The sequence below is a fragment of the Lissotriton helveticus genome, chromosome 1_1, assembly GCF_964261635.1.
Source record: "Lissotriton helveticus chromosome 1_1, aLisHel1.1, whole genome shotgun sequence".
Classification (NCBI taxonomy): Eukaryota; Metazoa; Chordata; class Amphibia; order Caudata; family Salamandridae; genus Lissotriton; species Lissotriton helveticus.
Window position 1 is genome coordinate 126356798 of NC_136057.1, and position 17073 is coordinate 126373870.

The 17073-nt window shown below is 47.3% G+C and overlaps 1 protein-coding gene across 1 annotated transcript in view; it reads left to right on the forward strand.

Annotated features, from left to right (window-relative positions):
* The window catches only part of LOC144759805 (uncharacterized), a 123329-nt gene that overhangs the window by 49304 nt on the left and 56952 nt on the right, over nt 1-17073 (forward strand). The window contains 2 exon segments of the mRNA XM_078646502.1: nt 8867-9435; nt 9526-10920. Of these exon segments, the coding sequence (XP_078502628.1) occupies nt 8898-9435; nt 9526-10920 (1933 nt within the window). The 5' untranslated portion in view covers nt 8867-8897.

Here is a 17073-nt window from a genome sequence, read left to right on the forward strand (position 1 = left end):
ACATCAGGCTACAGATTTCTTTATTCACAGCCACTGCTGCCTCATCCATGACGGCATGTCCCATTTCCTTCCCATGTTTTTCAGATGTAGTTTTACCTTGGGTTCTTGTGGACACAGAGATCTGATTACTCTTACTCTTAAGACCTACTCCCTTTTTGCATATATTAGTCTACCCCACCAAAATTTTTGTCAAATTTATGATTTAATTGTCATGTAGGGCCCTCTTATCACTTGAGCTTCTTACAGTCATATCAGGCATTTCCTGTAGTAAGCTACTATCAGATGGATTTGAGGGAATGAATAAAAAAGGGGAAGACTGGAGGGCCTCTTCACGCTCTGGGCGTCAGTCGACAGCCTCCATTTTGCTAAACCGATTGTAGCAGGGGATAAAGGGAGGAGTAAACTGTGGGCCCAACCATTCTCCACAGTGCTGACGGCCACCATGATAGGTTCTCCCAGCCCTTCGTTGTATTAGAGTCCATCCATCTTCTCCACCCCCTCCCCAGCTATTTTGGTTGGAATCCCTATACATTTCATGCCCCCTCCCTCCCCTGGTGTAGTTGGAGTCCCTAGTCCAGCTCCATCTGTTGTCTGGTTGCTCTACTAGCATATAGAAGTAGGACAGGGGTCTAGCCACAATCGTTGATCCATGGTTTCTAGATACCACCAAGCAGATATGATCCACTGTTCGAGGGTCTTCAAAGGTTACAACCACACAATCCCCCTGAGATCTTTTTATATTGTAACCCACCCAGGGAACCCTCTGAGCCATTAAGATGTTACTAGTTATTGCTGGTGGTAAAGGATGATTGGAGTTTAACCAATGGAGCACCTTATTTCTAAGTGCCCAAAAGGGTTCCGTAATTTGAGAAGCCAATTCTGGAACCCCAGTCAAGACCACCACGTAGGGGCATGCTTCTGGTGGTAAGTTGATGCTGCTACGTTTTTTGGTCTTGTCTTGTTGAGCTTTGTCGGGATTATGAGTGGGTACATTGGGGCCAACTGGTTTATTTGTGATTGCCTCGATTGCCAGAGTGGATTTGGCACTGGCTTTACTTGCTTCAGAGCAAGTGGGGTTTGGCAAGGGGGTTTTAGATACTGTTTTTTTCCCTTCCGCTAAACATTTATTAAGTGTCTAGGGTTTATTAGCCGGTAAAGTTGCATGGACTGCTCTTTTTACCTGGCTAGTGTACTGTGCTTTTATGTCCTTCTGCAGTTCATGGAGTTGGGTTTCTATCCCATGAAGCCTCTCTTCTAGGGGAATGAGTAGGGATTTAATTAATATCGCCAAGTACATATTAGAGGATCTTCCCTTTCTGCTCTTGTACCTGTGCTATTAGGTGTGGTACTATTGGAAAAGATGTCAGCTAATGTGTCATCTAGGATGGTGTCATCTAAAATGGTCATGGGCATGGTTTGAGGACCAACCTCTTCTTTCCCTGACTCATCCCCAAGAATTTCCCTCGCTGCCTCTTTACTACTATCATCACTAATATCCCCCGCATTGGCTGCTTTTACCTTCTTGGCAGTGGAGTTGTTTTTGTTAATCCGCCTATTTTTAGGGATTGCCCCCTCCCTTTTCCCTCTCTTTTGACTGTTGCTACTCTCAACCTGGGTATCTAATTGTACTGCAGTCATAATATTTCCCGAAGGTGCCAAAGCCTGAGGATCATAAGAGATCAAATCTTGAAGAGCAGGCTGGGTACAGGCGGTATTATGGACCTCCACGTGTGTCTGCAAGGAAATAGATTTACTTAAGGTGTTTTCAGGGCTACGTGCCGCGGCAATGTGGCCCATGGATGACCTCTTAGCAAACGCTAGATCTTGAGATACCCTTCTCTCCATGAGCACAATTCCTTGATCTATCAATGAATTAGTGCGTACTATGAAATCGTCAAGTGTTCCCGTCAACTTTGTCCCTCCTGCCGCAGCCTTACTTCTAGTTTCGCGTGTCATTTTTGTGAGCTGTGGATGTCAGGGTTCACAAAAAATAAGAACGCTATATTCTAATAAGGCTATTTTTGGAGCATGTAGAAAATAGGTGAGGTAGGCAGAGGCTATATTCAATCAAAATGATATGCTCCAAATATGTGCAATTAGCTGGTGCCGACTAAAAAAACCTCGATGGGATCCACAGTTCAAGGGTGACGATTATACTCTTAGACAATGTCAAGGACTCCCAAGGAAAAGGGTAAAAATACACTACGAAAAAGGAGGGTTGCTTACAGTTCCGTAGTCCTCAGACGAGTTAACAACCAGGGTCTCTGGCCCAGCCCAGTCTTCTCGGGCCTCTGAGGGCCTAAGAGGGCCCGCCATTTGCCCGGGCTTCGCCCCCGGCTCACTCCGCGCTCGCTCACGCGAGGCGGGGGTCAGGCTGAGTTTATAGTGCCTCCAGGCGCTTAGATGAAGTTTTCCGGTCTGCGCCGCCGCAGGGGGTGATGGGGTGACGAGTCCTCCGCTCGGCGACCGCGGCGATGACAAATGCGGTAGCGGGAGGACTCGTGAAGCACAGCAGCTGTCCACAAAGACGGGGTTAGCAGGGTAGCCTCAGGGCAATGTCCAACAAGGTTTTAGAGCGTAGCACGGTCTGCCGGGGTCAGGCTGAGTTTATAGCGCATCCAGGTGCTTAGATGATGTTTTCCGGTCCGCGCCGCCGCAGGGGGTGATGGGGTGACGAGTCCTCCGCTCGGCGACCGCAGCGATGACAAATGCGGTAGCGGGAGGACTCGTGAAGCACAGCAGCTGGCCACAAAGACGGGGTGAGCAGGGTAGCCTTAGGGCAATGTCCAACAAGGTTTTAGAGCGTAGCACCCTCTGCCCGGGTCAGACTGAGTTTATAGCGCATCCAGGCGCTTAGATGATGTTTTCCGGTCCGCGCCGCCGCAGGGGGTGATGGGGTGACGAGTCCTCCGCTCGGCGACCGCAGCGATGACAAATGCGGTAGCAGGAGGACTCGTGAAGCACAGCAGCTGGCCACAAAGACGGGGTGAGCAGGGTAGCCTCAGGGCAATGTCCAACAAGGTTTTAGAGCGTAGATCTGCTTCCCTTCCTCAATTTTGGAATTGATGACTTCAACTCGGACTCTAACGATAATGAATTTGCTGAGTTAATGACGTTGAATTTACACCAACACATTACATGATCTGTGTTTCCTGGTCGGTTTAGGGGTAAGCATCGCTGCCCTGCCTGTGGCTGGTCCCCTACCTTTGGACCCTCCCCCGTCCAACGGTTAGTCGAGGGTCGGGTGAACCATCTGTGTCTACTGTTGAACACGCGATCCTTAGGTAGGCATGCCCTTGACGTTTACGATCTTTTGGTCAGGGAGAAACCTCTTTGCCTTCTTCTGACCGAAACCTGGTTGGGGGAGTCGTCCAACCCGGACATCTTGGCGGCTATCCCTCCGGAGTACAACATCTTCCGACAGGATAGAGCCAAGGGAAGAGGTGGCGGAGTGGCGGTGGTGGTCAAGAAAAGCGTCCCGTGTTCTATCCTCCCTACGGAGACGATAGCAGGTTCTGAGTCCCTTGCCTTTGCCATCAGGCTGTCCCCCCATCAAGCCCTGAAGGGCCTGCTGGTTTATAGGCCCCCTGGGTCGGTGGGCTCTTTCTGTGAGGACCTCCAGGAGGTCCTATCCAGACTGGCCTTGTCTGCTCAGCATTGTCTACTGGCGGGTGATTTTAATTTCCATCTGGACACTGTGGGGGACACGAACTCAACTAAATTGTTTGATATTACCACTCCTTTGGGTCTCGCGCCTGCGCTGTCGGGCTCCACACATGTGCAGGGCATACATTAGATCAGGTGTTTTCCTCTGTTCCCCTGGTGGATATAGAACTGCTCCCGGTACTCTGGTCAGATCATAGACTGGCCAGATTTTTCATTCAAGGGAGCGATCTGCTTTCTGGCAGCGCTCCGATTCATGCTGGAGCTGCTTCGCGGGGGCTACATAGAGTTACACCCGATCTGCTAGAGCAGGCATTCGTTGACCATCCTTGCCCCATCGTGGGTGACTTGGACCTGGACACTGAGACTTTGCAAGCGTGGCTGTTAGAGAGGTTGGACGACCTGGCCCCTGCAAGAGCTTTTCGATCAGGGGGTGAGCGGCAGTCTGCGCCGTGGTTTACGGGGGCGTTGCGTATTGAACGCAGCTTGTGCAAGGTGGCGGAGAGGGCGTGGCGCTCTCAGTATGACGCGGAGGCCAGACTCACTTATAGGCTGGCGGTTAAAGCGTACCATCGTAACATTCTGTGCGCAAAAAAAGAGTATCTCGCCAGGAGGATCGAGGCGGCCGCCAACTCCTGCAAGGAGATTTTTACCGTGGTCAGGGAGTTCACAGCCCCCAGGTCTAATCTTCAGCAAGCAGTTTCATCTGAGACCTGGGTCAGCGACCTGGCTAGGTTTTTCACAGATAAAATCAGAACGATCCAGGCCTCCTTCTCCGCAGAGTCTGTGGATGGGGCTGTTGGCATCGTGGGGGGACGTGCTCCATCGGCTACGCCAGAGGTACTTCTGGCTGAGTTTCCGCCGGTCTCCCCAGATGCTTCCCTTGCACTTCTGGCCACGCTCAAGTCTGGGTCGCCAATCGATCCCTGCCCGGCCAAATTTTTGGCCAGGATGGCGCCATTGATGAACCCCTTTGTGAATCCTCTCCTGAATTCATCTTTGAGAGAGGGCCGTCTCCCTCTGTCCTGGAAAAGGGCGATGGTGATCCCCCTCCTCAAAAAACCGGGATTGGATCCCGGGGTTCCGGCTAATTACCGGCCAATCTCTCTTCTGCCGGCTCTTGCGAAGCTCACGGAGAAGTACGTGCATGGCGTGCTCTCGGGTTTCCTCGAGTCAAATGATCTCCTGCATCCCTCGCAATCCGGCTTTCGGCCTAATCTGAGCACGGAGACGGCACTCCTTGAGGTGTCAGAGATCATCCGCGAGACTCTGGACGCAGGGGGGAAGGCTGTGCTGGTCATGTTGGACTTGTCGGCGGCCTTCGACACCGTCCCCCACGAGGCTTTACTCACCAGATTCTATGACATCGGTCTGAGGGGGACAGTGCTCAAATGGTTTACATCGTTTTTGGAGGACCGTCGAAAAACGGTCTGGGCTTCCTCGAGCTCCGCTGAGATGCCGCCACTGGGAGTCGGGGTCCCACAGGGCTCTGTGTTGAGCCCGACCCTTTTTAACATCTTTATGACCCCTCTGGCGGCACTCGTGGAGACTTCGGGGGCCCAGATCGTGTCCTATGCGGACGACACGCAGCTTCTCTTCACCTGCAGGAAAGATCAGTCATTTGACGGGGAGAGCATCCAGGGATGTCTGAAGAGGGTCTTTGACTGGTTTCAGCAGAATGGTCTTAAGGCTAACTCTAGTAAATCTGAGGTTCTGCTATTTGGGTGTGCTTCGGAACCGGAATGGCGTGACTGGTGGCCGGTTGATATGTGCCCCCCCGCCCAGCCATCTGTGGCTGCCAAAAATCTGGGTGTCAAGGTCGATAATGACCTCACGTTCAGATCGCACATTCTTGGTCTGACGGGCACCTGTTTTGGCATCCTCAAGATGCTCCGGAAGTTCCTACCCCTGCTTACAGAGGAGCACAGGAAGATCATTGTCCAAGCTCTCATAGGATCTAGACTGGACTACGCGAATGCTCTTTATTTAGGCCTTCCGGAGTATCTGATCCAAAGGCTGCAAGTGGCGCAGAACTCTGCGGCTCGCGCCATATACGGCCTTCATAGGCGGGCAAGAACATCTGGGGTGCTATAGTCACTTCACTGGCTCCCTATCCGAAAGCGGATAATGTTTAAACCGCTTACGCTGGTGCATAAGGCACTTTCTGGCTCCGGCGCTAAGTATCTGCAGCGCAGACTGGCCTTCTACCGTCCGGCCCGCTCCCTGCGGTCGGAATCTTTGTTCATGGCCGTGGTGGCCCGTGTGAGGAAGGCTCGCATCGGGGGTCGTTCTTTCAGCTTTAAGGCCCCCCAGCTGTGGAACTCTTTGCCCCTCGCTTTACGCAGCATTCCTAGTTTGCTCCTGTTCAGGAAAAACCTGAAGACCTGGCTTTTTAATCTTTAGGCTGTTTCTTTTACTTCACTCTTTCTTCTCTGTTTGCTGACTGTTATGTTTTTTAACTGCTGAGTCGCCCTCTGAAAGCGCCGGGACACTCTTGTTGAGTAGCCGTGCGCTATATAAATAAAACCTTAACATAACATAACATAACATAACATGCTCAGGTCACATAAAACAAAATCCCTTAGATCTGATCTGGCTGTATAATTTGAAACGACCCAATATAATCGTCCTTCCTTGCATATGGTCCAATCATTATTAGATCAATTTTTGTATTCCAGTAGATTTTTCTAACTTCATCCACAAGCAGGAAATTAAAACCATATGCAAATGGTGAAAAACACCTCCCCCCTCTTACCATCAATTGAAGACATTCTCTCCGCACCAGACCAGTGCCCTGGTACAAGCCACGGTTAAAGGAGTTGAAACCTGCATTGCGTCAACACTAGTGGGAAAGGGATGATGAAGAGAGCAAAATCAAATTTAAAGTGGAACTTGCAGAATATAAAGGCAAAAACGCACATGCAAAGCCATTTTAATAGGCAAATGATAAAAATAGTTTTTTGATATCCTGAATGATTTGTCACCCCCAGATGAAATGAAAAATTCCCTGACTCCTATCGAGGCATTCTTTGACAATTTAAATAATTAACAAAAAAATCTTTAAAGATAGTATAAACAATTACAGCAGCAGTACATCTGAAGTTGAGTCTGAAAAGAACTCTAATCTTCTTATCCTTGTTTGAAGAAATAAACAAGCTTCATGAATTTATGATCAAGGTAAAATCCGGGTCATAAACTGACCCTTGCCCTCCAGCATTCATAGAATCTCTGACCTCATCAATCAATCAATCAGCATTTATAAGGTGCACTCCAAGGATATTTGGGCGCTGAAGGTGTTGCGTCTCCGTTGAAAAGCCAGGTCTTGAGCAGTCCCCTGCAGAGCGTTTTCGTCAATTCAGCTGCTCAAGCTGTCGCTCCAAGCGCGTTTCAAAATGCTGTAGAGCTCAAGTCACTGAAAAACCAGGGAGAAGTCCTGGATATAACCAAGAATTATAGGCCAATACCTCTGCTCCCTTAACCTGCAAAAACTATCTTCAAGAGGTTCCAGGCTTTATAACTATACCTACTCTCAGTTGTTAATTTGTGTGGGCAGAATGTCTGTCTCACCACTCCAGTTTCAAAATATGATTCAATTTAATGATTACTTGATGAGGTTGAATCAGCTAAAACTGAATACTGACAAGACTGAGATTGTAATTCTAAAGAATAAGACCAATCTTTGGAACCAACATTGCTCTCCAACAAAAATGAGATTGTTACCGGAGCCTAACCCACAGCTAAAAGCCTCTGAGTGATAATCAATAGCAATCTTAGCAAGACCCAGCTGCTGGAGCAGTAGGATCTAAATACATATTTGTGCTGAAACTGCTTCAGAAACTAACTCCACTCCTCCCACTTTAGACGAGAAAATCAATAGCGGTGGCCGCAGTCCTATCTAGATCGCATTATGCCAACCGAGTATATGTAAGAATACCCAATATCACCATTCATAGCCTACAAGTTATTCACAGCGACGCATCTTGTCTACTACATCATCTTCTGAGGTGGGCAAGCGCCACACCTATTTTGAAATAACAAACCCACTAAGACCCTCTGCCTCAGCCCTAAAGGGGTGAGGGGTCCAGCCCCTCACTTCATTGTAAACCAGGTGAAAATTTATATACCCGAACAAAACCAGAGATCGACTTTACTTTCTATTCCAAAATTACAGAAGATCAGATCAGTTGGAAGCAGCTTTGTGGAACAAGCTGCTTCCATTCGGATCTCTCTCCCAGCGAAATCCATTTTGAATCTAACTTCAAGTGTTGTCCCAGAAATCTGACAACCCACAAGCCTATTCATGCTAGATTCTTCCCTGGTCTGATTGATTGTCTCCTCTTTTATGTATTTCTGATTCAGTTACAAGAAACCCCAGTTTGAGCATGCTCTCTATATATGCAATGACATAACAATCAAGTAGATCCTGTAGAGGTTTGATATGTTGGTGTGTGCTTCAGTCACTGAACCGAATATTGCAAAAGAGAGGTGTACAGTGTGGAGAAGTGTGGCTCAATGGTTAGAGCGGCAGACCCTGATGCAGAAGTCTAGCCCGGGATCAGGGTTCAATTCCCCGCCTCGACGGGTCTTGGGCTCAAAAATTTCCACGGACCTGATAATTCTCACCTCGGTGCCTATTCCAATCATGGAGTCCCACTCTGCAACTCTGGGCAATAGCTTGCTTAATCTCCACAACGGCCCCCACAACGCTAAGGATGCCTGGCCTCCACCTTGGGGGTGCCCAGGAGTGGACACCTCACAGGGAAAGCCAGGATGGGTTCCACAGCGGTATTCGTGCAAGCGCCTTGAGACCCTTGCGGGTGAGTAGTGCGCTATACAAGTATCAATTTACAATTTACAATTTACAGTGCAAGTGAAAATGATAGCGCAGTCTTGTCTTCTAGGGTATTATAAACATTTCATTGCTGCAAGGCTGTTCTAGTATTCAGTTTTTTTCATAAAAGTGTGCAATTTGAGCAGACCAAGGAACAGACATAGTGTTGGAACCGCATTTCAAATCAGTGCCTTTCATAATATATGTGCTATGTTATGGATATTGTTAAATTTTAATGATTGCATATTTTTCTGGTGTTAAAAATTCGCAATTTCCTCTGATCACACTGGGGTTGGTGAGAGAAGAAGGAGTATTTTGACCTAGTAGTCCTGTGATAACGTGTTGTCTTTTCTCTTTTTCTTTCCTCTGCAGACACTTGAGACTTGAAAATCAGAGTACCAGAATGGGCAGAAGACGGGCTCCAGGAAAGAAAGTGGAAGTGCAGTGTTCACGTGAATCCGTAAGAGCCACAGTCCCATTTTTACCTCTCCATGACGTCTCAACTTCAAGATCCCAAAATGATGCTCAGAGGGACCAGGACCTGGAACCGCTTTTGGAGGACCTGCCCCACATTATCCTTTTATCCATGCTGGAGGAGTTGGAAGCCAAACTGGATAACTTGCTGAATACTGTGGAGGGCGTACCTTCTAGAGTTGCTGGGATGATTAAGAAAATCTGGATAGAAAAGGATCAAGGTTACCTAGATAATGGTGGATTGGGTTTGGAGGTTGTCTGTCCGGTGAGCATTAGAAATTGTGCTGTTAGCCGGTCTCCTGCGACACCTCAGCCTGATAGGCCAGGTGGACCAAGCTTATGTCTTCAGCCGGTGTTCTCTGATAGGCAGGCACCAAAGCAGGACTGTACGCTCTCTTCTCCAACCAATGTTCAAGTGCGTCCAGAGGAGCCAAATCTTTGTCTACAGCCAATGTTTCTACATCGATGTGACCCAGAGCAGGACCAGTTCGTGCAACCTGGGTTTCCAGGTGTACACGAGTGGAAGCGAGACCAGTGCATGCAACCTGGGTTTCCAGATGTACACGAGTCGCAGCAGGATGAGTGCATGCAACCTGGGTTTCCAGATGTACACGAGTCGCAGCAGGACGAATACATGTATCCTGGGTTTCCAGATGTACACGAGTCGCAGCATGACCAGTGCATGCAACCTGGGTTTCCAGATGTACACGAGTCGAAGTTAGACCGGTGCATGCAACCTGGGTTTCCAGATGTACATGAGTCGCAGCAGGATGAGTGCATGCAACCTGGGTTTCCAGATGTACACGAGTCGCAGCATGACCAGTGCATGCAACCTGAGTTTCCAGATGTACATGAGTCGAAGCAAGACCGGTGCATGCAACCTGGGTTTCCAGATGTACACAAGTCAAAGCGAGACCTGTGCATGCAAACTGGGTTTCCAGATGGAAATGGATTACAGCAGTATTGTACTGTATCCAGGTGCCCTCAGACAGATCCTCCAGGCAGATCACTGGAGGCAAAGCTGTGTCTTCACTCAGAATTTGTTGATGGGCAGGCACCAGAGCAAGACCATAGCATACAGTCAGCGTTCCCAAAAAAGAGGGAACCAGATGGGCACCTGAAGCAAGAACCATCCCCATTGTCTACTAATAGCTGGGACCAGCAACAGAACCTCTGCCCACACCCACTATTTCCTGATGGACACAAACCACAGCAAAACCACTATGTACAACCCGTGCTACCAAATGGGAATGGACAGGATGATCCCTTGGAGAAAGAATTGATGTGTTTTGATTTCCTAGATCCCCAGGAGAACCGCAGCCTACAACCTGTGTCACCTGATGGGATGTCATCAGACAAACACATAAAGTTTGTCCTGTTATCCTTTGATGAGTTGGGGTCACAACAAACCCAATGCCTACAGCAACACCTATGCTTGAAGCAGGAACTTCCTTATGCGCCGGATCCAAACGTGAACTACGAGCTAGAATCTATGCGCCCTGAAGCACAGGAACCAGAGCAGAAAGACAAGCTAGAACAGGCATGTGCAGATGCACCGGGTTCAGATCAGAACAACACGGTGGAACCACTGCACACTGCTGCACTGGATCGAGAGAGAGAATCGGTGCTTCCTGAAGCACAAAAAACAGATCAGAACAACACGGTGGAACCCCTACACCCAGAGGAGCAGGATTCAAATCAGAACTACAAGCTAGAACCAGCCTGTACTGAGGCACAGCGTTCAGATCAGAGTAACAAGCTACTGAACCCTGAATCACAGGATCAACATCAGAACTGCAAGCCCGAACTGCTCTGTCCTGAGGAGCGGGGTCAGCCTGTGCCCCCATCATGCCTGGAACTGGACACAATTACTGCAGATGAAGATGCCCCCTCAGACTCAATGGAGACAGGACCAACACAGTCACATTTATTGCCGTCCAAAGCCACCCCAGGTACGTGTTTCGCTCTACATGGACACGCGGAGTGTAACCTCTTGAGAATGCATATGGGCAGATTTTACAAAGTCTCCAAGGTGATCATTTGGGTTTGGGTGGAACCCCCTGAGCGATACTGACCCCCCGAGTACACTGGGTGCAGATGTGTCCCTGCACCCTTCTCTGGTTCCACACAGGACTGCATCCTTCCTGTGCAGAAACAGGCCTGGTTATGGGACTCTGCATGAGACAAGTAGGCCAGCAGCTCTCATTCTTCCTTGTCCGTCCCTATTCCAAGCTGAGGAACTGGAAATAGCGCTATTCATGGGAGGAATTACTGCCCAGAATCACACATAATAGTCGAATGCAAGTGATGTGGTGTTCATTGAGAATAGCCGACATGTGCAATCTAGAGAGGGAACTGTTTCCTGTTGCACAGTTACATTGGGTAAGATACAGTCGTCTCCAGTTCCTGATATAAAAATCCTAGTCTGTATTCTGCCTCGACAGCAGGGCCGACCAGGGATGTTGCGGCCACTGCGGGGTTCTCCAGGAGTGCACACCTCCTCATGGTAGACAGATACACAAAGTGATTTGTTATGTGTCACTTGTGAGTTCACCCTCCCAACCTCTAGCTCAGTAAAGAGTTAAGTGTTTTATGGGCAGACAAAAGTAGCCATGATCTCCCTACAGCAGCATCCTACCTTTAGCAAACTCTTTAATTATGAAAATGTCATTGCATCATCAAACGTAACATGCTGAGTTAGGGTTTGCACACCCGTAGTGCGAGTAACGGATTGTGGTTCTAACCATAACTTACAAATTTCAGGAGTTGTTCGGGTTTTAGTTTTAACCATATATACACTTTACCCTTGTTTTTAAGTGAATTTCAGATTTTTTTAAAGACCCATTAAGGTGTTTTAACAAAGCCATCTACAACGGCACTTTAACCAAAATTAGTGAAAATATATCACCTTCTAAGGATATTGCAAGTCAACAAGGTGTTCCATAACCATATAGAGGAACGAGGAAGGCAGAGTTACTTTATAAGGTTATGGAACTCTGAGGTGACCACAATAATCTTAATATATGCACCAGGTGGTTATTTATCACGTATAATACATGGTCACACCATCACCGTTCCCACAAACCTTGGTGCTTAGCTCCTACATATAATAATAATAATAATAATCTTTCTTTATTCGGTTGATCACAGGGAAAACCATAAAAGAAACAATCAACAAATTCAATGATATACATAAAAAAAAGACATTTCAAATGACATTTAAAATTTGATGACAACAAGAAGGATATGTTTTTAAAGGAGTGAAAAAAGGTTTGCTTTAAAAGTTATAAGTTTTTTCAGTGCATGTTGCTAAAGGTTCTTTCTGTGATTCATGATACATTTAAAAAAATTTAGGACTAGGTAGCAAATTTCTTCAGACTCTAGAGATTGCAGTCGATAGAAGGCCGGTCGGCACTGTCTGAGGCCCCACCGCCTGCATATCGGGAGAATCCAACGTTTTCTGTGAGGGTGATAAAACTTGCAAAACAAGAAAGCGTGGATATTCGATTGGATTGAGTTCCCGTCGCAGGGGCATGGGGGCATGTTTTTTTCCCAAACTTTATTTGTGGGAAAAGCTACCAGTCTATAAAAAAGATTCAATCTGAACCTAGTCAGTAACATCCTCTCGTAAGTTTTACTCTGTAGGGTAAGGTAGGGTTGGATACCAAAGGTTTGCTGGATTATATTTGCATGAATTACTGAAGGTTTAGCGGCGTCAGTTGACAGTCTTAATGTTTCCAAGTGTCGCAGGGCAAGTTCCGTAAGTTCCTTTTTTGGAAGGCAGACAATCGACTCTGGTTGGAGAAAGTAATTTTCAAGCCCAAGGTCAGTGAAAAAGTTTTTGATGTAGCGGAGCCACTTCAGTCTAGAAGAGTGGTCGAGTGACATTGTATCGGCCACTATCGACTGAGATAATGTGTTTACATCCGAAACCCAGATGTGCCTCCACAGGAGTAAAGGCTGGATTTTGATAAGATCCTGAAGATACGGTATTCCCAGTTCCATATGTGAGGCGTAGATTGATGTGCCTTTCGGGGTCGCTAGAAGAAATCTTATGAATTCATTTTCGATTTTCTGCAAGGGTTCAATATTTGTGTGACCCCAGACTCCTGCTCCATAAAGAGCAATGGCCTGGCACTTGGCTTTGTAAATTCTCAGCAATTCTGCTGGACGTCTCCTTCCCAGTTTTCGCGAAAAAGACTGCAAGGCCGCTGTCGAACGTTTAAAAAGGTGGCATCTGGTGTCCACTGCTGGTTTCCATGATAGCTTATCGTCTATCATCACCCCCAGATATGGATATTGTGTAGTAGTCTCAAGAGGTTGCTTGTCAAGGAAGATATTTTTTGTGCCTTTCTTCACCCCCCGTGATCATTACAAACGTTTTTTTTACGTTCACCTTGAGGTCCAGGGAGTTCATGAAGGAGGTGTATCTGTTGAGTGAGAGCTGAAGTTCGCGGGGAGTTCGGGCCAAGATGACAGCGTCATCCGCGTAGAGGAGTGCTGGGATCGATCTCTGTTTCAGTTTTGGGAGGTCCTGGGCCCCCCTCAACATCTCTTCTTCCAGGCCGTTGGTATAAAGCGAGAAGAGGAAGGGGGCCAGAACACAACCCTGCCTAACTCCTCGCTCCACGCCGAACGGCGCCGTCAACTCGCCATTTTTTCCAAAGCGAACTCTCGCCGAGGCTCCGGAATAGAGCTCTCTTAAAAGATCCAACAAAGCAGGGTCTATCTCCATTTTTCTTAAGACTGTCCATAATTTGGAGTGTGAGACGCAATCGAAAGCGGCAGACAAGTCCACATAGACCATGTATACCATGGATTTCTTGGCATGCATGTATTTGGCCATTATGAGACTTAGATTAAGTGCCTGCTCTACTGTTCCGAGACCTGCTCTGAAACCGAACTGCAGATCTGAGATAATTTCTTTTTCCTCACACCACAGTTGGAGTCTCTCCAGCATGACCCTTCCCACCACTTTGCCGAGGGAGTCCAGGAGAGAAATAGGTCGATAACATTTTACATCCTGGCGGTCCCCTTTCTTAAAAATGGGGACCATAATTGATCTGGTCCAGGAGTCTAGAATTCCTTCACTGGCTGCAGCAACACAGACTCTTGTTAAGATAGGTGCCCAAAGATCCTGATTGAATTTGAAAAGGTCGACAGGAACGCCATCGGGACCCGGGGCTTTTCCTGTCTTACTTCTTTCCAGGGCCACCAAGATTTCTGAAATACCAAAAGATATTGGAATAGGATATTGTACCTCATTGGAGAGGTTCGGTGATTGTTCTGTGGTTCCTTGATTTTTGAATATATTACCGAAATGGGCGATCCAAGTTCCCTCATCTATAGCTACCTCTATCTTGGGGGAGTTGTTCGCTGAGAGGTATGGGGATCTCACCGTTCTCCAGAAATCCTTGCTGCATTTTGATAAGGAACTCCTGTCAAGATCTTTCCACAGTTTCTCTTTCAATTTTTGGCATCTAAGAGTACGGTCTCTTCTATACTGTCTTCTTAGAAGCTGAATGAGACCGACGTCTCTTGGTTTTTTACGAAGAGCAGATTTTAGGTTGGTTAAGGCCTTTGTGCAGTTGTGATCGAACCAACCTTTTTTCGCTGGAAGCTTATTTGTAGTTTTTCCCGTAAGCAACTCCTTAGCTACTGCCAGGATTTCTCCAAAATTTGACAGGACCTCTGCATGGTTTAGTGTCGGGTCCAGGCAATTGATAATGTTCGGGTATGATTGGTTGACTATTTTTTTTGTAAGTTTTTGAGGGTCAATCTTTTCCCACTTTATGGTGTATCCATTTTGTTTTCCTAATTGCAATCGTTCTTGAGAGAGGGCTTTTGCTATGTTAGTGACCTTTGATTTACGCTCTGAACAATAGAGTTCTAGCTTTAGTGCGTAGTGATCGCTTAGTATGTTTGTCATTACTTGAAAACCTGCAACCTTTGTAGCGAGGCCTTGAGACAGCAGGATATAATCCACTGTTGTCTGGTGGCCTCTGCCCACATAGGTTGCATCGAATTGGGGTTCCCTCGCCTTTGGGGAATTAGCGATCATTAAATCAAACTCTGAGAGAATGTTATTCATAGTATTGCCGGAATTGTTGTGGGCAAAGTGAGCTAATGGAGGTTCTTGTTCATCCACGAGCCCACAACGTTTGGGGACTGCCATTGAGCATGGATGGAGGTTGAAATCCCCTCCCCAGAGTAAATGGATCGTTTTAGAATTGGTCTCCCTCTGTAGTAGGGATCGCAGTCTCTCCTGCATGTTTTCAACGAAAATTAAAAAGTCATGTTCCGTTAAGTTGTTATATGAATTTACGAGAACTATAGTATCTTCGTTTGCGAAGGAGAGAAATAATATCTGGCAATTAGAGTCAGTAAAGAATTTGGTCATTTTTAGGCGAGATAAGGTGTTAGCTATATAGATTGTAAGTCCTCCTTTGGGTCTACCCATTGCACTGCGGCTAGCTGGGGAAGAATAGGTTTTATACCCTAGCAAATGGAGCTCTGAGGTTGTCCAGGTCTCTTGAAGGCAGATAATTTTGCCTTGTTCGAGAAAGTTCACTGCTAAAGGGTCGTCGATCTTAGAGCGTAGACCCGCCACGTTCCAGAATAGGAAGGGTATTATCTGGTGATTATCTTTTGGGATTAAAGTTTGTTTGATCATCTCAGGATTGTTGGTTAGGAGAGGGGAGTGAGGGAGGTTAGGAATAGTGTGATCGATGTCCCTTGGTGGTCAATCTACCATTTCCAGGGGACTGAATCGATTTACTAGTGGGATGTTGTGCCAAGGGTCCCATCTGGGCGGTTCTCTACGAGTCACCCTCTGCTGGTATCCCCATTCTCCCCAGTTTGGACCCTGGTGGCGTGGGTTTACTACGTGCCATGGATTCTCCTGCTCTCGGAGACGAGGGGGGCCATATTGCCTATTCTCGTATGCTAGAGGTTGGCGCTGGGGTCGATCAGCCCAGGGATAAACAGGGTCCTCAAAGAAGTTACTGTTTGAGGGTTGGAAGATAGGGTAAAAAAAAGAGAGTGGTTTTATACTAATTCCTCCATTAACATTGGGTTGATCCCAGGAGATGATGTATTCAGCTACCCAGGGGTCCTCGAAAGTTATTATAATACAGTCCCCTGGAAACTGTTTTTTACCTTTCCCCACCCATGGGGTCCTGCGTAGGGAGGAGATCCTTCCATGGCAATTTGTTGGCATGGGCCGATTTGCCTGTAGCCAATGATGGACTTTATTTTTTAGGGACCATGGAGGTTCTGCCGTATTAGGCGCTACTTCAGGTACACCAATCATGACTGCAACGTAAGGGGCGGCCTCGGGGGGGAGCTCAGAGTGAGCTCTGATTTCTCCAGGCCCTCTTAAGGTGTTTCTTTGAGTTGGTTGGAAAGTAGAATTGTGTGCCGGGATCTTGGGAGGTGCGGTTTTTCTTGGTGCTGGTTGTGAGGAGAGATTAGTAGATGCCACATTATTAGCTTGTTTTGTTATAGTTGGAACTGTGGGGGTGGAAATTGAAGTAGTTAAAGGGAGCGTGATGGGGAGTGTTGGGGTAGGGGGTAATGTTATTTGCGTGGTTACCTGTGGTGCAATGGTTTGCGGAATTGTGGGTTTTGCAGTGAGAGTCACGGGGTTTGAAAGGGAGTTTAGAAAAGGGTTGGTGCCTCCTTTCTTTTGTTGAGAATGCCCCTGATTGTGTTGTGATGGGGAGGTAAGCTTCGAAATCTGGGATTCTATCTTTGCTAGTTTTTGTTCTACCGGTAGTAGAAGTTGTTTAAAAAGATCAGCTAGCTTACTTAGGAAAACAGAATTGTAATTTTCTTCCAGGCCCTTATCTACAGAGGGTTGAGTTGGTGAGACAAGTGATATGGGAGTGGCACCTTCCAATTGATCGCTATGTACTATTGCGGTGAGGAGTTGTTGCTGTAATGGTGGTGGTAGAATAAGTGGGGGGAGAGTTTTCAGTATGGCAGGGTTTGATAAGGTGGATTTATTTTTACTAATTGCTCCTTCCCTCCTTCCTCTTTCTTGAGTGTCCTCCGAAGGTAATATTTGAGTGGGAGATTGGGGGGGGAGCTCGGGAGTTTTTTCC